Source organism: Ylistrum balloti, unplaced genomic scaffold (assembly GCF_031769215.1).
Source record: "Ylistrum balloti isolate Yb309-2 unplaced genomic scaffold, AGI_CSIRO_Ybal_v1 Utg370948, whole genome shotgun sequence".
Lineage (NCBI taxonomy): Eukaryota > Metazoa > Mollusca > Bivalvia > Pectinida > Pectinidae > Ylistrum > Ylistrum balloti.
The window spans coordinates 221,995-245,462 of record NW_026782534.1 but is presented as its reverse complement, the minus strand read 5'-3'; the positions used below and the strand labels follow the sequence as shown (position 1 = coordinate 245,462).

The following is a 23,468-nucleotide window of genomic DNA, read 5'->3' as shown; positions in this document are numbered from 1 at the left end:
TTTATCATTTTCGTGGCAACTTAGTGAAATGGTTGATTTAAACAACATATAGAAACTGCAATTTGTGTAATTGTATTTTAGCACAAGAGTCTGCAAAAGATAATGAATTGATATTACCATCAATATATGTAGATTTACAGAATTCTGACTAGTTTAACTGTTTCTCATTTTTATAATGGAAAAAGATGTTTTAATAGGGTCAGATTCATCCACATCATCCGGAGGCTGGCACAAAAGTCTTGTCATATCGCTATCAATTTTTCAGAAAATAAACAACACCTGTGTAGCTGATATGATTAGTATTTATATAATGAAACATCATGATACACCACATACTAGTCCCTAAATCTATCTAGCAGACAAGGTATATACTGTATATATAACTTCTATCACAATAAAGATACAAATTTAAAATGCAAGTCCCAACATTGTAGATCTTAATGAAACTGATTCATCAATGTAAGAATGTCAAATAACATTGTATCAACCTTAAATGTAGACAATGTTATATGTCCTGTAGTGTTTGTGTGTCTAACTTTACCTGTAGACAATGTTAAATGTCCAGTAGTGTTTGTGTGTCTAACTTTACCTGTAGACAATGTTATATGTCCTGTAGTGTTTGTGTGTCTAACTTTACCTGTAGACAATGTTAAATGTCCAGTAGTGTTTGTGTGTCTAACTTTACTTGTAGACAATGTTATATGTCCTGTAGTGTTTGTGTGTCTAACTTTACCTGTAGACAATGTTAAATGTCCAGTAGTGTTTGTGTGTCTAACTTTACCTGTAGACAATGTTATATGTCCAGTAGTGTTTGTGTGTCTAACTTTACCTGTAGACAATGTTATATGTCCTGTAGTGTTTGTGTGTCTAACTTTACCTGTAGGCAATGATTTACATCCTATTGTGTTATTTTGTCTTCCTGGTTACACTTTTTCAAGGCTTTGCACAATAGCAACTGTCAGAATGTTATCAAATGCTGTTTGATTTATGAAACATTGTCGTGTTTGATGTTTTTATGAGCTGACTTCACACATAAACTTGATGTCGAAATGTTTTAAACTTATCATTAACAGAAGTATCAAATAAAAACATGAGGTAAAAGAAAATTAACATAGTACATAGCTGTAAATTAACATAATAGAGTTAAAAAAGTCACTGTATTAATATACAGTAAAAGCATTGTTTGTTATTAACATTAAGTCAAGGTGATATGTAAATCAATATCAAAACATCTATTTGGTAAACATTAAAACAGGATGGTTAATCTATATAAAATGTTAATCAGTCATCCGTCAACACTTACAAGTAAATATATAGAGTCCTTCACAGGACAAGCCCAAAATTCTTAATGATATTGCTAACTGTTTGACAGAACACACATGAAATATGTTGAATAATAGTTTTGGCTTATGAAATGACTGAATTTCACAGTCTGTAATGACAATATTTTTTTTTTAAAATTCAGAAAAAAATGCATACTTAATAATATATAAACAAACAAGACCTGTTTCAAATAACATTGCTTATGATAGGGTGATTGCAAAATAGGAGGTGAACCTAGAGGTTCCCTACTTGTTTTCACACACACAATAAAGATGGCCATTGTAAGATCAATCAATCAAGACAAGTTATTGCACAATAAAATATAACAGGAATGTATATGCTGTCTAATTAAAAAAGTCAAATCTGTATGCAGATACAGTCTAACCTATATCTACATATGGTCAATCCTAGATCCATGTGTTGTCCCACCTGTATCCATGTACAGTCAAACCTGCTTTTATTTACAGTCAAACCTGTATCCTTGTACAGTCAAACCTGTTTCTATGTACAGTCAAACCTGTATCCTTGTACAGTCAAACCTGTTTCTATGTACAGGGAAACCTGTATCCTTGTACAGTCAAACCTGTTTCTATGTACAGGGAAACCTGTATCCATGTACAGTCAAACCTGTTTCTATGTACAGGGAAACCTGTATCCATGTACAGTCAAACCTGTATCCATGTACCATGTACAGTCAAACCTGTATCCATGTACAGTCAAACCTGTTTCTATGTACAGGGAAACCTGTATCCATGTACAGTCAAACCTGTATCCTTGTACAGTCAAACCTGTTTCTATGTACAGGGAAACCTGTATCCTTGTACAGTCAAACCTGTTTCTATGTACAGTCAAACCTGTATCCTTGTACAGTCAAACCTGTATCCATGTACAGTAAAACCTGTTTCTATGTACAGGGAAACCTGTATCCATGTACAGTCAAACCTGTTTCTATGTACAGGGAAACCTGTATCCATGTACAGTCAAACCTGTATCCTTGTACAGTCAAACCTGTTTCTATGTACAGGGAAACCTGTATCCATGTACAGTCAAACCTGTATCCTTGTACAGTCAAACCTGTTTCTATGTACAGTCAAACCTGTATCCTTGTACAGTCAAACCTGTTTCTATGTACAGTCAAACCTGTATCCTTGTACAGTCAAACCTGTATCCATGTACAGTCAAACTTGTATCCATGTACAGTCAAACCTGTATCCTTGTACAGTCAAACCTGTTTCTATGTACAGTCAAACCTGTATCCTTGTACAGTCAAACCTGTTTCTATGTACAGTCAAACCTGTATCCATGTACAGTCAAACCTGTATCCATGTTCAGTCAAACCTGTTTCTATGTACAGTCAAACCTGTATCCATGTTCAGTCAAACCTGTTTCTATGTACAGTCAAACCTGTATCCATGTTCAGTCAAACCTGTTTCTATGTACAGTCAAACCTGTTTCTATGTACAGTCAAACCTGTGTCCATGTTCAGTCAAACCTGTTTCTATGTACAGTCAAACCTGTTTCTATGTACAGTCAAACCTGTTTCTATGTACAGTCAAACCTGTATCCATGTTCAGTCAAACCTGTTTCTATGTACAGGGAAACCTGTATCCAGGTAAGTAAGAAATATTAATCCTGTATTTGATCCATATGCATAAAAATGATATAGTCTATGTCTGTAAATGGGGTGTTAAAATTCTAGTACAGGAGGTGCCTTGTCTTTGTTTTATTTATCATAAATTCCTGGTCATTCATCTGACATGATCAAAATTAACTTAATTTCATCCATAAAGACTGTGTAATATGTGTATATACAGTACTTGTATTGCATTGCTACAAAATAACCTTACAGAAACAGTTGTGTATTATCAGGTCATGAACTTGGCATTATAAACTGGTTACAGATAAAGTCAACATGAAGCATTTATGGATGAACTTCATTGAATTTGCCCTTACTGTAGCACAATACTGGAGAGTTTGTTCTGGTTGTCATAGGAACACCAGTATATACTACTGGAGTACAATACTGGAGAGTTTGTTCTGGTTGTCATAGGAACACCAGCATATACTACTGGAGCACAGTACTGGAGAGTTTGTTCTGGTTGTCATAGGAACACCAGCATATACTACTGGAGCACAGTACTGGAGAGTTTGTTCTGGTTGTCATAGGAACACCAGTATATATTACTGTAGCACAATACTGGAGAGTTTGTTCTGGTTGTCATAGGAACACCAGTATATATTACTGTAGCACAATACTGGAGAGTTTGTTCTGGTTGTCATAGGAACACCAGTATATACTACTGGAGTACAATACTGGAGAGTTTGTTCTGGTTGCCATAGGAACACCAGCATATACTACTGGAGCACAGTACTGGAGAGTTTGTTCTGGTTGTCATAGGAACACCAGCATATACTACTGGAGCACAGTACTGGAGAGTTTGTTCTGGTTGTCATAGGAACACCAGCATATACTACTGGAGTACAATACTGGAGAGTTTGTTCTGGTTGTCATAGGAACACCAGCATATACTACTGGAGCACAATACTGGAGAGTTTGTTCTGGTTGTCATAGGAACACCAGCATATACTACTGGAGCACAATACTGGAGAGTTTGTTCTGGTTGTCATAGGAACACCAGCATATACTACTGGAGCACAATACTGGAGAGTTTGTTCTGGTTGTCATAGGAACACCAGTATATACTACTGGAGCACAATACTGGAGAGTTTGTTCTGGTTGTCATAGGAATATCTTTGATTCAGTTTCTGTTAGAAACGTTAATACAGCTGAATAATTAGCAAAATCTATCAATAAACATAAGACACATAAAGAACCATTTTGTTACTTTAGCAGTTGACATTGATTCATTAACTTTGAGACAATCTTTTGGCAAATGGAATCATTTATCTACAATGAGACAATCTCTTGGCAAATGGAATCATTTCATCGACTTTGAGAAAATCTCTTGATACAATCTAATCGAACTGATGTATCTAAATGATACAAAGAATTAAATTGAAATTTAAACCACCTGATAACTATTATAATAAAACAGATATGCTAAAAAACACTGTGCTGCCATTTTGGTTAAGTGAGTACAATATATAAGGGCAATGTTCCATTCCAGTTTGATAGCTATTAATGTTGTGGAAGGTATGATAAGATTTTCTGCAGTTAGCAGACAGCCATTGTTGATTGGTCCCAATCATAGCTAAACCTTGTTTAGGTCATGAGGGTATTGTCTGTATTAAGTGTCCTAATCTTGAGTTTCGGAAGATAAATATAGATTAAAAAAGATTATGAATGAATTATATGCTGTATACATGTAGATTGTAGTACCCTTAGGAGGCACAGTATAGAGGTTCAGTAAAGAAAATGGAAGTAATTTCTCATGGTGCATAAACCCATGTGTCATTCTACGGAAAACAAGTGGTTGTCATTTTCAAAGTATAGGCCTACTTCTTCAGTTTAGGTGAAGGATTTCAGAAATATACAACCTCCCTGAAGGTGTGGCTTTTTAGGGAAGTAAGAGGAATGATGCCCTAGAAGTTGGTCCTAGACCACTAGTTTCTAGGATTATGGTCATAGAAATAACCAGGAACAAAGCATGGAAATTTACCCCTTCAACTAATCTGAATACGTAATCTTCTAAAGAAAAAGGTGACAGACAACAGACATAATGTTATGGCCAAAGATGACTGAAAGAATTAATGTACAAGACATGTAATGTATAACTTATTAATTATAATCAGCCTTTATATAATAATAAATATATCTAAATAGATGCATATATTTTCAAGAATTAGAATATTAAAGTATGCATACATATCAAAGCACTTCAATCGCAAAACGTGTACATTATGTACAATGTAATGAATGGGAAATTCAAAGTAAAGAAACCTCATCATATGTAAGTTCTACCATAGATCACTTATTGTCTCTAACATGGTACAACTTATTGTCTCTAACATGGTACAACTTACTCTCTCTACCATAGATCACTTATTGTCTCTAACATGGTACAACTTACTCTCTCTAACATGGTACAACTTATTGTCTCTAACATGGTACAAACTTATTGTCTCTAACATGGTACAACTTATTGTCTCTAACATGGTACAAACTTATTGTCTCTAACATGGTACAAACTATTCTCTCTAACATGGTAGGACTTACTCTCTCTAACATGGTACAACCTATTCTCTCTAACATGGTACAACTTACTCTCTCTAACATGGTACAACCTATTCTCTCTCTAACATGGTACAACCTATTCTCTCTCTAACATGGTACAACCTACTCTCTCTAACATGGTACAACCTATTCTCTCTCTAACATGGTACAACCTATTCTCTTTCTAACATGGTACAACTTACTCTCTCTACCATGGTGCAACCTATTCTCTCTACCATGGTTCAACCTATTCTCTCTAACATGGTACAACCTACTCTTTCTAACAATGTTTGAAAAGATGTCAGAGCCTTTAGACTTTGTGTTGATTCTATAGACCTGATGTTGATTCTGTAGACATATTGTTGATTTTGTAGTTGATTCTGTAGACCTGGTATTGATTCTGTAGACATGGTATTGATTCTGTAGACATGGCATTGATTTCATAGTTTATTCCATAGACCTGGAATTGATTCTGTAGACCTGATGTTGATTCTGTAGACCTGGTATTGATTCTGTAGACCTGGTATGTTGCTTCTGTAGACCTGGTATTGATTCTGTAGACCTGATGTTGATTCTGTAGACCTGATGTTGATTCTGTAGACCTGGTATTGATTCTGTAGACCTGATGTTGATTCTGTAGTTGATTCTGTAATTGGTTCTGTAGACCTCTCCTAAACCTTATGTTTATTCTGTAGACTTTGAGTTGATGTTGATTCTGTAGAATTGATGTTGATTATGTAGACCTGTGTAGATTCTGTAAACATGGTAGCGATTATGTAGACCTGACTTTGTGTTCATTTTGTAGACCTGATTTTGATATTGCAGATTTTTGATGATTTTGTAGATTCTGGTGGTGATTCTGTAGACATTGTGGTGATTCTATTAACCTGATGTGACATCACAGTTACTGTAGACCCGTTATTGACTATATCTTTTGATGTAGCCGTCTGTATTTCTGTCCTCAATCAACCTCCAGTCTCAATTTGTTCTCTAGTCATACTCGGATCCAATACAGATGCTGACATCTTTACCCACAACCAGTGTGGCATGGTACCATTTGTTTGTGTCCACAATTACTACAAAGATATAACAAGGATGATAAATTCATTTGTGCCATGATTGATGTGTTTGTATCAATAAGGTATCAATGATATACAGAAACGACAATAAGTACAATCATATTTTAGCGGAATATTTTATTGCTGAAATAAGATAAGAGCTAAAATGTATGTTTACAGAATTCTTTCAAGCTATGTAGGAAATAAAAAATATTAAAATGTTAACAAATTCAAGTAAATTTAATTTACAAAATTCTTTCAAACTTTCCTGTGGGAAAATAAAAAAAATACTAAAACATAAGCAAAATTCAAGTAATTTTAACAAACTTATGCATTAACAATTTGAAACCCACCATGCCAAAAACTTGTTCAAGAATGTAGATTTTCACCAATCAGGCAAAAAAGCATATTTAATTTCTTATTGATCTAACTTACAGCTTAAAACACGAAACATACCAGAACACAGATCAATACTATACAGATATACACCTATCATCGCTAGACCGTGTGATCATTACAAAGTGTGTCTTGTATCTAATGTGGCATCAAATTGACAAATATTGATAAATCAACTGTCTAGCTCAGGAAAAATTACAAATTAGTTTTTTTTATGACTCACAGACCTGAAACAGTTTATTTGCATTTGGTAGTATTGATCAGATGGTGCTCACACTTCGACAGTGCCGATGTCATATTACAAAATCTTAACTGATAATATCATTTGAATGATTTAAAGTCATTGTAATCAGGTTTGCCCTGTCTAAAATTTGCCCTCACAAGTCTCCCCTGAAACCAATTGTGTCTGATGTTCAAAATACATATGTAATGTATAATAAGATCAACATTTCTTCCCCAGGTTAAAAGTGACCTAATACTATCTATGTACACTTATACATCAGACATCTACATCGATAACAATAAAACAACTAGTATATGTCAAATTTTCAACTATGATGACTAGGTAATGACATCAAATTTATTGGGTTTTTTTACATCCCATTAACAGTCAGAGTCATTTAAGGATGTGTCAGGTTTGACTGGTGGAGGAAAGCTGGATTTTCTGGAAAGGAACCACCAACCTGCGGCTGGTATCAGGTGACTGCGTCATGTTGGCCGGGAACCAGTCACCCAGAGGTAGAGGGCTTATAGTAATAAAGTCAGAGATCTTAATCACTCGGCCACCACAGCTATCTATATCAATGATGATCTTGAAGGATTAACTTAAGGCCGAACCAGTCTGTACCAAACACAAGTTCAAAGGAAATGACTTTTATACAGGAAACACTCCAGAAGGCTGACTGTATAAGGCTACAGTGAGTGGGTGAATTAAATCATTTAAGGAGATAATTATATTAAATCTATCGTAAATCTGCTGTGATGATTACATGTATAATACTAGAGTTTTATGACAAACAGAGTGGGAGGGGCACACACTGACTCTCTCCCAGAATCTTATCATTCTACATGACTGCTTACAATAGTGAATTGGCAATTTCTGAAATTGAATCTGTCTGCAAATAGATTATTTTTGCATTCCATTTACAGCTTCATCAGTAATCCAATCTGAGTATGTCATTTCTCCTCTGAGGTCAATGTAATTTCACTTAAGTAACTGACTAAATCACATACCGCGGTACAACTCCAACTTGGATTATTGTTATTAAGTCCTGATCAACAGGCTGGTACATATATATCTACTTAATCAGATCGATAATTGTCTTATTCTGATACAGATAACATAACACCATATAAACCTCCATCAGTATACAGCAAATTCAGTACAGTGCTATACCTTATGAGAGAAAATACAGATCATACATAGTACTAGTAATACCATAACATATGACCATACGTTTAATTCTTAATTAGTCATTAACATAGAGATTCTAATCAAATACTGGTCTATCTCTCCTTTACTAATGTCCCCATATATTGTCCGTCTAATACCAAGATTCAGCTGTCCTCTCATTATTGAGGGGAATCCTTCATTTCGCAGTACAGTAGCCATGTCAGAACCTCATCAACAACAAACTCATCACTTGTCTTGTGATCACTGAGCAGAAAATTCAATATCTTCCCACTGCCATTTCTCAAGTGATGATAATTTCATGGAGAGCTTTGTAACAATAGATTTGCTTTATACAAGTTAAAGAAGAAGAAAGACGATTCAAGATCTCTCCAATAATCTTTTAAGTGATGATTAATTCATGGAGAACTTTGTAACTAAAAATTGTTTTATACAAGAAAAGGAGAAGAAAGAAAATTCAATATTCCCCACTGTTATTTCTCAAGTGATAAATTCATGAAGAGCCTTGTCACACAAAATCTGTTTTATACAAGTTAAAGAAGAGGACAGAAAATTCAGTATCTCCCTAATGTCATTTCTCAAGTAATAAATATATGATGAGCCTTGTTACACAAAATCTGTTTTATACAAGAGGACAGAAATTTTTAAAAAATGTAATTGCCTCTTTATCATCCAAGGTATAGATTTTCTTCTGTTGAACTTACAGATTAATAGAGAAAAGACCTTGTTATAGTATAAACTTCTGCTAAATATAAACAGTGATGTTAGATATCTATTTCCCTTTGATTTCAACAATCAGTATCTCTCTCACAGATAAATCTCACTGGTATATAAATTCAAGGTGATAGCACAGGATTATCTCCTGTAAACATTGATCAATACTGAAAGTACAAGGTTATTTCCCTGAAGGTGATAATGCAGGATCATACCCCTGTGTTTACAAAGTCTATGTAAATGGACAGTGATAGAACAAACCGTCTGTGAAAATACCTTTTTCAAAATTATATCCTGTGTATATCAATTGAAGGTGATATTTCTAGATATCCCTCTTGTATATAAATAACAGTTGTCTCGTCTGTACATTTGGAGCTGCTATGGCCAAATGTTTAAGGTGTCTTTCCATCTTTGTCACTAGCCCTCCACCTCTGGGTCACAGATTCCAGGCCTACATAAGCTAGTCACCAGATATTGACCAAAGGTTGGTGGTTTTCTCCGGGAACTGCAGCTTCCCTCCACCAACCAAACCAGGAACAGCATTACATGACCCTGGCTGTTAATAGCATGTAAAGCAACAACAAACTACCCCTGTGTATTAATTGATAGTTATCTCCCCTGTATATAAACTGATGGAGACCATACATACTTATCTCCCCTGGAGAAACAACAGTTGACATGGAGTGGACACATTTGTAGTAACACTCAGGAGGTGGCTCCAGTAGCCATTGTTTACTGCTGGTAATCTGTGCCTGCCATGACATCAGGTCTACATTGTCTATCTGTAAAAAAAACAAAAGTCTTTCAGTACTCGGATCTACATTGTCTGTCTGTAAAACCACCAAAGTCTCTCAGTACTCGGATCTACATTGTCTGTCTGTAAAACAACCAAAGTCTCTCAGTACTCAGATCTACATTGTCTGTCTATAAAACAACCAAAGTCTCTCAGTGCTCGGATCTACATTGTCTATCTATAAAACAACCAAATTCTCTCAGTACTCGGATCTACATTGTCTATCTATAAAACAACCAAAGTCTCTCAGTACTCGGATCTACATTGTCTATCTATAAAACAACCAAAGTCTCTCAGTACTCGGATCTACATTGTCTATCTATAAAACAACCAAAGTCTCTCAGTACTCAGATCTACATTGTCTATCTATAAAACAACCAAAGTCTTTCAGTACTCGGATCTACATTGTCTATCTATAAAACTACCAAAGTCTCTCAGTACTCGGATCTACATTGTCTATCTATAAAACAACCAAAGTCTCTCAGTACTCAGATCTACATTGTCTATCTATAAAACAACCAAAGTCTCTCAGTGCTCAGATCTACATTGTCTATCTATAAAACAACCAAAGTCTCTCAGTACTCGGATCTACATTGTCTATCTATAAAACAACCAAATCTCTCAGTACTCAGATCTACATTGTCTATCTATAAAACAACCAAAGTCTCTCAGTACTCGGATCTACATTGTCTATCTATAAAACAACCAAATCTCTCAGTACTCAGATCTACATTGTCTATCTATAAAACAACCAAAGTCTCTCAGTACTCAGATCTACATTGTCTATCTATAAAACAACCAAATCTCTCAGTACTCAGATCTACATTGTCTATCTATAAAACAACCAAAGTCTCTCAGTACTCGGATCTACATTGTCTATCTATAAAACAACCAAATCTCTCAGTACTCTCTCATACTACTACATTGTCTATCTATAAAACAACCAAAGTCTCTCAGTACTCAGATCTACATTGTCTATCTATAAAACAACCAAAGTCTCTCAGTACTCAGATCTACATTGTCTATCTATAAAACAACCAAATCTCTCAGTACTCAGATCTACATTGTCTATCTATAAAACAACCAAAGTCTCTCAGTGCTCAGATCTACATTGTCTATCTATAAAACAACCAAATCTCTCAGTACTCAGATCTACATTGTCTATCTATAAAACAACCAAAGTCTCTCATTGTACTATAAAACAACCAAAGTCTCTCAGTACTCGGATCTACATTGTCTATCTATAAAACCACCAAAGTCTCTCAGTACTCAGATCTACATTGTCTATCTATAAAACAACCAAAGTCTCTCAGTACTCGGATCTACATTGTCTATCTATAAAACAACCAAAGTCTCTCAGTACTCAGATCTACATTGTCTATCTATAAAACAACCAAATCTCTCAGTACTCAGATCTACATTGTCTATCTATAAAACAACCAAAGTCTCTCAGTACTCGGATTGTCTATCTATAAAACAACCAAAGTCTCTCAGTACTCGGATCTACATTGTCTATCTATAAAACCAAAAACCAAAAAGAACCTATATATACAAAATTTTAGAAAGATCTCCTCAATTTTCTCTGATATCTAGAGTAAGATGATTGGCATCTTAAATCGTTAAAACATTATTTTATCTCTTCCTGTACACTGACATTGCATTACTAAGGTGCCAAGAAAACTGTGCAAAAATTGAGTAAGATTTCTCCACTCTAGATCTGACTCAAAAATACCAGATGGCCACCTTTGATACTTTCTTTTTATTCATATCTGCCAAAATTGGAAAATGTCGTTGAGACATGAATATCCCCCAGATCCCATGCATCTATTGAGCCTCAACAGGATGGGAACAGAGACATGAGTAATAAAGTCCTATAGAGGCTATCACAGCAGTAGTGGGAACAATTCTAATAAATGGTTAAAAATAATTCTGACATTACAGCAGTTAATGTAACTAAAACATTTACAATGTTCAATTATATTGTCCACATTCTCCTCAATGGCATTATTGGAACTTGAGAGAAGACATTTAAAATGTATTTTTGGAAATGCTGGTCATGGTGGTTAATTGGATTTTGGAGGTTTAAGGTAGTTGTTTTTTATGAAAGCCATAGCTGCACAATCAACAATTGGTCACCATGGTTGCCAGGTCAATGTTTGAAAAAGCCCAAAATTAGAACATGATGTCAGCTACTTTTCCTTAATAACCGAACAAGTGTTCAGCTTAATAGCAAAAGTGAACTTGTACATAACTTCAAAATGTGTTTTTTTTTCAAAATGGAGGCAATGATGACCACATTGGATGTTGGACTGACCAGATGACTATAAGTACTTGTTAAGTACCATCTCAGGCTCATTGATGACAAGTTTCAGATCAATCCAAAAATTTTTATCAAAGGGCAATAAATCTGTAATTAAGGGGTTATGGACCCTAACATTGGTACACTATGAACTGTCTTTGTATTATCAATTTATACAACAAGTTATCCTAGAATGAATGCAAGCAATTTAAAGTTTTGCTCTGGACACAAAATTTAAACAAAGGGCAATAATTCTGTAATTAAGAGGTTGTGAGACCTAAATTTGATACACAGCATACTTTCTTTCTATGATCAATGTATACACCAAGTTTCATTAGTCTAGATTAAATACAAGCAAAGTTGTGCTCCAAACACAAAAATTTAACAAAGGGCAATAACTCTGTTATTGACGGGTCATGGGCTCTGAATTTAGTACACTGCACACTTAGTATGACCAATATAAACAATCACTTTTATGGTCCTTGCTTAAGAGTAGGCAAAGTTTTGCTCCTAACACAAAAAAGACGGACAAAAAGACAGACAGAAGGACAGACAATGCAGCGATTATATGCTCCCCCAAAACTTTTTGGTAGCATATGTCAAACAGTAGATTATGTGTTGGTCCCTGGAAAGATCCTGACACATCAAAATAACATTCTCAAGTAAAATCTGAAAAAAAACACTTGTCAAGGACACAAAGTTATAAAAGTGGTCTGTGTGATGTGAATTTATATCAACCTTGATATAAAACAACCTACCTTAATGAGAAACTATCATGTATAACTGGTACAAGGTGCAAGGATTTATTGCCTAAAAAAATTATCCTTTTTTTTCTCAACCATCCTTTCATTACTTCCTGGATATCTTATTGCCAATATCAAATGGCGTATTTTTTGTTTTTAGTCACCTTAATTTTAATCAATTTACTTAGAAAATTATGTGTCATGTTGGAGGTTGTTTGTGACAGCTTCTCGTTCTAATACCCTTGATTTTTTACTTTTTGCAAAGCAGCTTTAGGTGAAGGCTAAATACAAATGTAACTGGAAACAGTTTAAAACTCACACTTTGATAGCGAGAAAAAATAGTCTGAGACTAGGCTGTAATAAAATTACAAAGCACATTACAGTCTTAACTCGGGCTCCAAAATGTCTTCTCTCAGAAAATCTAATACAGAATTTTGAGTGTTCATTTGTCGCATTAGATTTTAGGTCTTCAGTTTGCCCTGTATTCCTCTGTTGCTAAGTCATGTCAGTGTATAATTCAGTAAATGATATATTTTATATATTGACAAATTATTAAACTTTATACAGATTGATAAACTGTTTACAGACTAATGACTTCTAAATGGTTATTACTGATCAATCATAATTTACATAGAGCCGTGAACTAACCAGCTGTGACAGAGGTTAACGAGGTTTTCAGTAGATGCTGTGCAGTGGAAGAGATTTGCTGTATGATAGAATTCAAATGAATTATATTTGCTAAACTGATAACATCGGTTTATAGTATACTTAGACAAAATGTTGATTTCAGTCTGTGATATTTTGCAGACAACTTTGTCTTCTGGGAAGTTAACCTTAATTTTTCTCATCAATTAACAGATCCAATCCCTAAGTACATTACCAGGTAATCCTGGATAATTATATAAAAGTTTTAATTGTGTGTGTTTAATTTCAAACAAAACAGCAGTAAGATAACCATCTTGAGAGTAAAAACTGATTACTATTTGACAAGATGTTCTGGGGAGATAAGATACTTGGGTTTTCTTGATCCTAATATCCTGTGTGTGATTTATTTTCTGACTAATGGATACAAAGCAGCTCAAGAAATCTTTTGCCTAAGTAAAATGGTGAAATTCTGCAGCACAGTATTAACCGAATGATCAAATTGATGAAAATGTGTAACTTAATAGCATAACAGAGTGGAAAACAATCTTGTTTATTCTAAAGTAAGCCAAATTTTTATCACATTGATCATTTCTACTTAGATAGTGCAAATATTTTACCATTGAAGTAAATATGATGTGGCAATTACAGTGATATAAATGATAAAGCTTTCCAGGCAAACAGTGTATCACAGAAGGTGTTGAAAAGAAGCACACTCACATGTAGATGAGCGCCATGTCCTGGACTTCCCATGAAGATCCAATCTGTTTTACTTGACTCAGAATCTACCGGGAGGAAGTCTGGTCGATGGTAGTGTTTTCTCAGGATGTTGGCAGCTGAAAAATCACAGTTACCCCTGCAAAATAAATTCTAAATTGTAAAAAGCTACATTTATAAATATTGTAATATGAAGGATTAATAACAGCAACATTTAATCTCTATAATAATCTACATAGTTGTTTTGTGTATATTTCTATAATTCAACACTTGTTTTGTGTTTATTTGTATAATTTAATGATTGTTTTGTGTATATTTTAACAAAAACACTTACCAAGGTATTTATATATACATTGTACATATATATAATTATAGCATAAAAACTTGTTTTTGTGTATTTCCATAATCAAACACTTGTTTTGGGTATATTTCTATAACTTAACATATGTTTGTGTACATTTCTACGATTACCACTTGTTTGTGTATATTTCTGTGACCGCACATTTGTTTCTGTATTTTTCTACAATAAAACACTTGATTTTATGTGCATTTCTATAATCACACACTTGTTTTGTGTTTAATCTGTAAACAAACACTTGTAATGACTATGCCTCTTCCATAAAAATTAATTTATATTCCTAGATGTTAATATTTGTTTGATATTAAGTCCTGTGACAAACTTGTCCTATGGTCATTAGCTCCTGTGATAGTGTTATACAGATTACCTGTTGTATACTGGGCTGACAAATGATGAATTGACACTGACGTATTCAACAACAAACATTGGTAACATCTGTAGCCACTGTTTTATAAAATAGTCAACAAAATTGATGATGTTCAGGTTGATTTATGTATGCCAGAATTTCACACCACAAATGCATAAAAATTTAACGTATATCAAACTGATGTGTTTGTCTGTTTTAAACCAACTGATAGCAGTGAACTTGTGAGAGGTTCATGATGAAGATATCCACTTACAGAAATTTGTTGGATTTCTATCTGATAAAGCTACAAACTTAACATAAAAAGAATGACTCCATATCATGATGGTAATTAGATATATTTATTTGACACACCTAGTCAATCATAAATACATGTAAACATGTTAACCATAAATAATGCAAACTTCTGACTTTATCTTTAGAACGGAGGAGAATCTTTTTGAAAGACAAGTTGGATTTTAAAGTCTTTTTGACCAGATATTCTGAAGGTTTCCAATACTTGTAGTATACACCAATTTTATCAATAGATTTTCTATCTCCTGACTTTTATAAGAAATGATAAATTCTATGATAGATCAGAAGCCGGAGTTTCCGTTGTCTTTTACACCAGATGTTACATTTCCATAGTAGATATCTGTTTGCCAAACTGTCTAATGTCCTGAGTAACAGTCACAGGAAACTTCAACTAGCAACCTTCTTCTCATTGACATGTGGTAAGAGACCCCCTTCTCATTGACATGTGGTAAGAGACCCCCTTCTCATTGACATGTGGTAAGAGACCCCCTTCTCATTGACATGTGGTAAGAGACCCCCTTCTCATTGACATGTGGTAAGAGACCCCCTTCTCATTGACATGTGGTAAGAGACCCCCTTTCATCATTGACATGTGGTAAGAGACCCCCTTCTCATTGACATGTGGTAAGAGACCCCCTTCTCATTGACATGTGGTAAGAGACCCCCTTCTCATTGACATGTGGTAAGAGACCCCCTTCTCATTGACATGTGGTAAGAGACCCCCTTCTCATTGACATGTGGTAAGAGACCCCCTTCTCATTAACATGTGGTTAATGGCCTCTGCTTATTGGAATATTATAAGTGACCAACAACTCATTGGCATGTGGTTAGTGACCTCTGCTTATTGGCATGTTGTTGTCATTTCAGCTATCTCTTGTTAATGGCATGTGGTAAGAGACCGCTGGTCACTGGCATGTGGTTATAGTGACCACTGGTCACTGGCATGTGCCTAGTTGAAGAGGCTATTCATTGGTTATTGGTATGTGGTAAGGTATCAGTTCATCGGAATGTGATTAGCCACCACTGCTAGTGTGCATGTTGCTATCGTTTAAGCTACCACTTCTCCTTGTCATGTGGTAAGTGATCACTGCTCTTCTATTTGACTCTTATGTTGGTTCCGACATCAACAGAAATATGACCCTCTCCTGGAAATATGTGATATTCAAACATCCCCTACAGGGTTGATCAGGTTACAGAAGGTCGATAAAAAAAAAAACACCTGTCACACCTGAATCTTTCCAATTTAAATGATTCTATAGTATTATAGCATCACCATCTGGTCAACTGGCTTGTTAAATTTTAATAGATCTTAAAAAAGGAGATGGTGACGTCTAACAAAGGAGATGGTGACGTCTAACAAAGGAGATGGTGACGTCTAACAAAGGAGATTGTGAAATCTCTATCCCACAGGATGTAATGACCAGAGAAAGATAAGATTCCACCTCAGATTGTTGTTTTGGTGTCCACAGTAAATTTCAGAGCTGCCATGGTCCTTATCAATGTTTATTGCCACACAGCAGTACTACCGCATCCCCCTTGTCCTTTTTTGGGTAGGTTTTGTATGTTATATTGCATGACTTTATTGACATTTCCTGATAGGAGAGTCTGGCTCAAGGTTCAGGCATCCCAGACAACTAAATCTGATAGGACTAATCCCCACCATCAACTGAGATGCTGAGTTTTGTGCCATGTGGTACCTGCTTATGGTTTAGGAGTTATGTAAATTAATACTTAATTGACTGATAAATTAATTAATAATATCACATACACACGAAAAAAACGTCATTAGGGTCAATTTAAAAGCTAGAAGGATCAACATCAACAAATGAAAAAGTAAAAGATCATTTTTAAAAAGATGGAAGAATAGGACATTATCACGTGATATATATATTTTGTATAGATTTTATCACGCGATTTATACGTTGTATAGTTAAAGAAAAGGTGGCTATACAATTCTATACTGTGTGGAACAAGCCAACAGCTCTCAAGTAATCTAGATTTTAATGGTTTCACTCTTAAGTTACAATTAGGTACCCTAAATATGCAGAACATTTAACTGCTTAGTTTTGCTTCTGTATGTCAAATGATTTTGTTTAAATGTTTTTATTTGAGTATATACTGCCATGCTGCTGGTAACATAAAACCCTAATGTTACCATCACCACTGTCAGCAGTGTCTGACTCTTCTCCTTATATTACATGTTACTGTCCATCAAAAATGGCTATGCATCCCAAAAAGGTACATATTTTTAGTGCTGTCAGGTGTGGAAGTGTTATAGCACAGGCGCATTTTACCCAGAAACAGTCTCTGTTACCATCCAATCAAGCACAATGCTTTACACTTCCATCATGACCAACAAAAAGAATATCTTATGTAATTAATTAATAAAAATGGCCAAAAATATCAGTCCTTTATATGAGCGGATTTTCCACTTTACCAGTAACACTAGCGTTCATCTTACTAGGTGATAAATAAAATATGTCTAGTTAGACCTGCTAACAAGAAATTTAATATATATTGTAGTTTTATATTGCAGTTATATTTTATTATAACGGAAAAATAATAAATGATTAGCATGTGACTCAACAAAATAACGCCATTTTTTCCCCTGCATAGTTTTTTCTGAAACTTCATTTGGAAATACCATTCAAAACACTGTGAAGCTAACACAACAAGATTAATCTGGAGTCTGGTTCATAAAAGTCAGGGGACAATACATCAGATTAGTGTTAAGGCCCTCATTCTGACACACACAACTGATAGTAAAAACTGACTTCCTCACAGAACATATCAATCTTCTATTCTGTATGAAGTAGAAACCTCAAGGGATAACAGAAATACATCTAAATACCTATGATGACCACCATTTAACAAAATTACAATGAGAGTGAAATATCTAAGATGAAAGCTGTTCTGTGTTACGACCTAGAAGAATATAACTATTAACGTATAACCACCATTAGGCCTGCCCTATAGCCTAAACAGACACCACCTATCAATTAACCCACAGACACTAAACCAAAAGTCAATATATCACAAAATATACATTGATATTACCAGCATATCTGAGTGTGAAAAATTCAAAACAAATAAGAATTTCAGACCCTATACAAGACAAAGACAAACTGATTTCCAATTTCAAAAAATTCTTCCCTATTCAAACAAATCTATGGAAGATATTTTTAAAGATTAATGTATTACACCAGCAGTAATACAACAGCAGATGTGTTGTCTGAGAGAGCAGTTATGACAGATTATAAAAGAGACTGTCACATAGAAACCAATGTTTTCTTCATAGTTATGTTTCACCTTTGACCTTTCAGACTGTAAAGTCAATGGGCGAGAAGAACTTTCATTAGAGAAGTTCTTTATAAATTTTGAGCTTAATAGGCCGTTGCAGCCGATATTTTGAGGAGAAATCTGAAGGCCATTCTTGTTGTAGCAATTATGAACTTCATATTTGATCTTCATACCAAAACAGAAATCCTAGGCAAGAACTTTAGAAACATAGCTGATCAGCCTAAAATTATTATCAGTATGTACATATTCTATCATGGTAGCCTTGTCCTCTGCAAATTCATTCAAAGCAAGAACTGTTTTGGTTGGTCAACAGAAACAGAATAATGAAAAACTCAGGATGAAAACGTCAATAATGATACCAACATAGACCCCTGTATCCTGCCCTTTAGGCTTAAACACAAAACATACAATTGTTTCGTAGTTTGTTTGTTTGTTTTGGAGATTTATATGTTCAAAACAACGGTCATGGAAAGAGAGTGTCCATGGATGATGAGGCCATTTAAGACCATGATAGGTGTCAACTTATAATTACTAACTTGTCATAAAACAGTATAATGACATTCATTTGTAACATTTTACTGGCAATGGTCTAACAAGACCTTACTAACATACACTATAACCAGTGTAAAGCCCAGTCAGAACCAATGTTATAGTATCTGGTTAGTCTTTATCTGGGGACAGATAAAACTTAAGCCTTCCTCACTTGCTCATATACTCCACAGCCATATAAAGGTAAGTATTGGCAGAGTCAGGAATTTTAGGAAACAAAAATGCTTTCAGGAAGAAGAGAGAAAATGATGATTCAATAGATTACAATGGTACAGCAAACACTAAATGTTAACATGCTGTAGAAGAGAAGAGTTTGAGAAATACATGTCACAGGGTAAGTTGGAGTAAGTGTCCATAACGTCCTGTTTAATCTGTATTCGTTACTGTCCGTGCATTTAAGTGTATGTCCTTAATTGGTGTTACCTGTTAGGTAGTGTCAGTGTCTGTCCTTATATGGTGTTGTCTTGAGACGTGTACATGTCCAGGTGTGACAGGTGAGGAAGTTGTGCAAGAGTGAGTGTGTAGAGTAATAAAACTAGGGATACAGACTAGCCACGTCGCTCTGGACGTCCTCGGGAGTCCAGACGCCACATATAGCAACGTTAAGTGACTGACACGACCCGACGGTCGGTGTAGTGATGTGATTGAAATCCGAGATCAGGGGTATTAATAAAAAAAAAAAACCGATCAACACACAACGAATTTGAGTTGATGGTGTGACATACATTTATAAAGTAAAGGCTAACCAATTCTTATTACTACAGTACATTTTGTACATGTAAGTGGTAGAACCTTGTATAACACAATCAGGTAGGTTCTCATAGTTGCAGTAACATACCTATTGGGTTAGATTTAGTCAACTCCTAAGGGAAAAAGGTTGAGCTAGTACAGCTGTCATTGTAAGCAAACCTGCCTATAGACTGTGATGAAAGCAAGACTATGACATAGTACTGTAATATCTGTTTGTGACCAGAATGTGAGGTGCTGTTGTAATACCTGTTCGTGACTGTGAGGTTGTGCTATAATACCTGTTTGCATTGACCTCTGAAATATCTACCTGTCACCATTAATGTAGACAGGTAAGATATATGCCTGACCTCTTTGTCTATTTGCTGTGTTTTTTTTGTTGTAAATTAACAGAGTTTAATGAGGGGCTGGAAAGGTAACATTCTCTCTGGGTGTGGACTGTTAAAAAAAACTGTATTTCTAGCAAAACCAACCTTCTGCAAACCTCTGTAATTATTCAGTGCTAATGAACATCATTTAAGTAAACAATGTGATGGATTGACAGTATTAAATCATCCATCTTAGTTAACAGTCATTGAAGCAATTCAATGCTGCAGGGCAACTTACAGAGTGTAAATAACAGGAATTGATGATACAATGTACATGTATATCACGAATGTTGGAAGGTATTTGTCATACATACATCAATAATACAAAGCAACTTTTACTTCCTCATTAATCATGTAAAAATATGCACATGGATGATACGGAAAAGTAGGGATAACCTGGTATAATTTCCTCAATGAAGACTAAGATTTAAGAATATAGCTCACACAGTACAACATTACCCAAAGCTTTTACTGTCCACTAATGTGGTTGTAAAAATTATCTAAAGGAGCTGTAGTTGTTTATGTATGTAGCTTACATCATACACTATTGAAAATTGGGGGATGCTAGATTTACCACCTGTGTGGCCACCAGTCCCTTTAAAAAGTGAGAGATAGATTTCTCTAACTAATTAACATTGTAGAAATAAAGTCCCTTAGTCTACAGAAATCACATATCAAGTCTGAAAGTGAACAGTCTTTAGGTCTTCTGTAAACAGTTCCTAGGTCTGTGAGTGAACAGTCTCTTGGTCTGCATGTAAACAGTTTCTAGACCTGTGTGTGAACACTAATAGGTCTGTTTGTGAGTAGTTTCTAGGCCTAGCTTTGAACATAGAGTCTCTAGGTCTGGGCATGAATAGTTTATAGGTCTGGGTATAAACAGTTCCTAGGTCTGGGAGTGAACATTCTCTCTGTGTGGGTGTAAACAGTTCCGCTGTCTATGTGTAAAATGTTCCCAAATCTGAGTGTGAGAAATTCGTAGGTCTGAGCGTTAATAGTCTCAAGGTTTGAGTGTGAGCAATTCGTAGGTCTGCATGTGAGCAGTCCCTAGGCTTTGGTGTAAACAGTCTCTAGGTTGTGGTATGAGGAGTCCTTAGCTCTGATTGTTAACAGTTTTTTGGTCTAGGAACGGACAGTCTCTAGCTCTATGTCAGAGTGTAAACATTCTCTAAGTCTCAGTGTAAACAGTATGTCTGGATGTGAACAAACCTTGAGGCAGGGGTATTAACAGTTCCTAAATCAGGGTGTGGTTTATGAACTTTTTCTAGATCTGGATGTAAACAGTCCTGAGGTCTGAGTATCTAGATCTGGGTGTAAACAGTTCTGAGGTCTGAGACTCTAGATCTGGATGTAAACAGTCCTGAGGTCTGAGTCTCTAGATCTGGGTGTAAACAATTCCGAGGTCTGGTTGACAAAATTGAAGTACCAGTACCATAAATGTAATGATTTCATATTAAAGGCTTGTTTTTAGAAGAACATTTATTGTAATATGAAAATAATTTGTTTCCAAATGATGTATTGAAAAATCATTCTTTTTCTTGGATTTTCGTTGATTTTTAGATATACACAATTGAATTCATATGTGTCCATGATCTGTTAAAAAAAGGGTAAGTGTATTTATTGAGCTATATTAAGCAATGAAATCAAATGTCAATAAACAAGAATTTTTTTTAAGGAAAATAGAAAAAAAAAAAAAAAAATTGAGCATCACAAAAATATATGATTTTATAGTAATTAATATATTCTCTGGATGACCCTTGAGAAGTCAAGGGGACATTCACCTCCTCATAAATGAAACAGACCTTTCCATATTTATATTTTCTTTCAATTCTACATAGAAGCTAGGACCCCTCCTTTTTCCTATATTTACTGAAAATTTATGAAAATGGCCCATTACTCTGGTCATGATTTCTCCTGCATCATATATAAATCAAACTAACAGTAATATTCAAATGTAGTGGTTTTTTTCATTTGTGCACTATATTGATCATAATCATGTAAACAACTCTTATATTCTTTGACATATTTTTCTTTTTTTTTTATCTTACACTTCACCCTGATTTCTTTTTGTACACTCACTTTACAAATCACTGCTTGTTTACTATGTTTTTGTACTCTTCAATTATGGAGGAAATAAAGATATGAATGAATGAATGAATAGATTCCAAACATTATATATATATATATATATATGTAGATGTGCATAGAGTTGTGATTATGGTCTGCTGAAAAGAATTAAGAAAATTCTTACCATCCAATATACCAGGGCTCAAATCCATCTTTCATCAAGGCTCGTTCCTCACTCATATTAAATACTTCACCAAGATTTTCAAAATTTGTGGCATATGGAAAGAACTGACAATTGGTATCTGAATTAACCAGAGTGGGACTACCTTCATTATATATTTTTTTAAAGAATTTAAAAGAGAACTCATTCATTGCAGTCCAATTGGCAGTAGATCCTTCAACAACCACTGGGCGACCTGAATATGCATATTTTGCTTCAAACTGTTCACGGGTGATATTTGATACTCTGTCAATTTGTGTAACTCCTTCACAAAAGCTACAATCCACTGGTGGACGGAAATAATCACCGACAGATTCACTCATTTCAACTAAGCACGGCTCATGAAAAGGATCAAGGTCTTGAACCTTAAACCAAATTAATAAGAGTCTGTTATTATTCACAGGCCACTCAGTCACAATAATAAACAGTAGAACAGCGATAAGTATCAGGACGACTAAACAGATTTTTTCCACCACTCGAACAATCACAGGTTTCTTTGAAGTACTTTTCTTGATGTCTTTCAGAGCTTCCAATTTTGACCACTCTTTTTCATTTACCCCAAGAGCAATAGCTTTGGCATATAGTTTTTTGAACAAATCCTTTGGATTGTCTTTATCTGTGTATTTCCTTGAGTCTGCCATGACTCCAATGCTCCCTCATCTATCAGCAACGACGTCCTATCACTACTAGCAGTGTATCCACAGGTAACAAGCTGCTTACTGAGCACTCATGTAGTTGTGCTGTGGTAGTCGACAAAGTGAAAGTCTTCTTCCCGTTAGAGTAGCCTCCCCTGAAAAGGTTAACATAAATGCTTGAAGGGTCAGATTGTAGTTAAGATTTTTAAATTACTATCCAAAGTTTTGCAGTTTGTTTCACGATGTAAAAACGGATTGTGACTATGAATATCAATGTCTCACGGCGTTACATAAGTATA

The 23,468-nt window shown here is 34.9% G+C and overlaps 1 protein-coding gene across 1 annotated transcript; it reads right to left on the bottom strand.

Annotated features, from left to right (window-relative positions):
- Positions 1–6,487: 6,487 nt before the first annotated feature.
- Positions 6,488–23,175, bottom strand: LOC132559650 (uncharacterized). The gene is made up of 4 exons (XM_060224266.1): positions 22,499–23,175; positions 14,274–14,409; positions 9,726–9,858; positions 6,488–6,573 (listed from the first exon to the last, which is right to left on the bottom strand). Exons 1-4 carry the CDS (start codon positions 23,173–23,175, stop codon positions 6,488–6,490), a joined length of 1,032 nt encoding a protein of 343 aa, XP_060080249.1.
- Between the last annotated feature and the right edge of the window lie 293 nt (positions 23,176–23,468).

Excerpts from the sequence above, each read along its gene's own strand:
- LOC132559650 (XM_060224266.1), bottom strand. The coding sequence starts at position 23,175 with ATGGCAGACTCAAGGAAATACACAGATAAAGACAATCCAAAGGATTTG. Across the intron at positions 9,859-14,273 it reads GACATGGCGCTCATCTACAT|ATAGACAATGTAGACCTGAT; the intron begins GTGAGTGTGCTT and ends TTTTTTTTACAG. Across the intron at positions 6,574-9,725 it reads TGTTTCTCCAGGGGAGATAA|TAATTGTGGACACAAACAAA; the intron begins GTATGTATGGTC and ends ATATCTTTGTAG.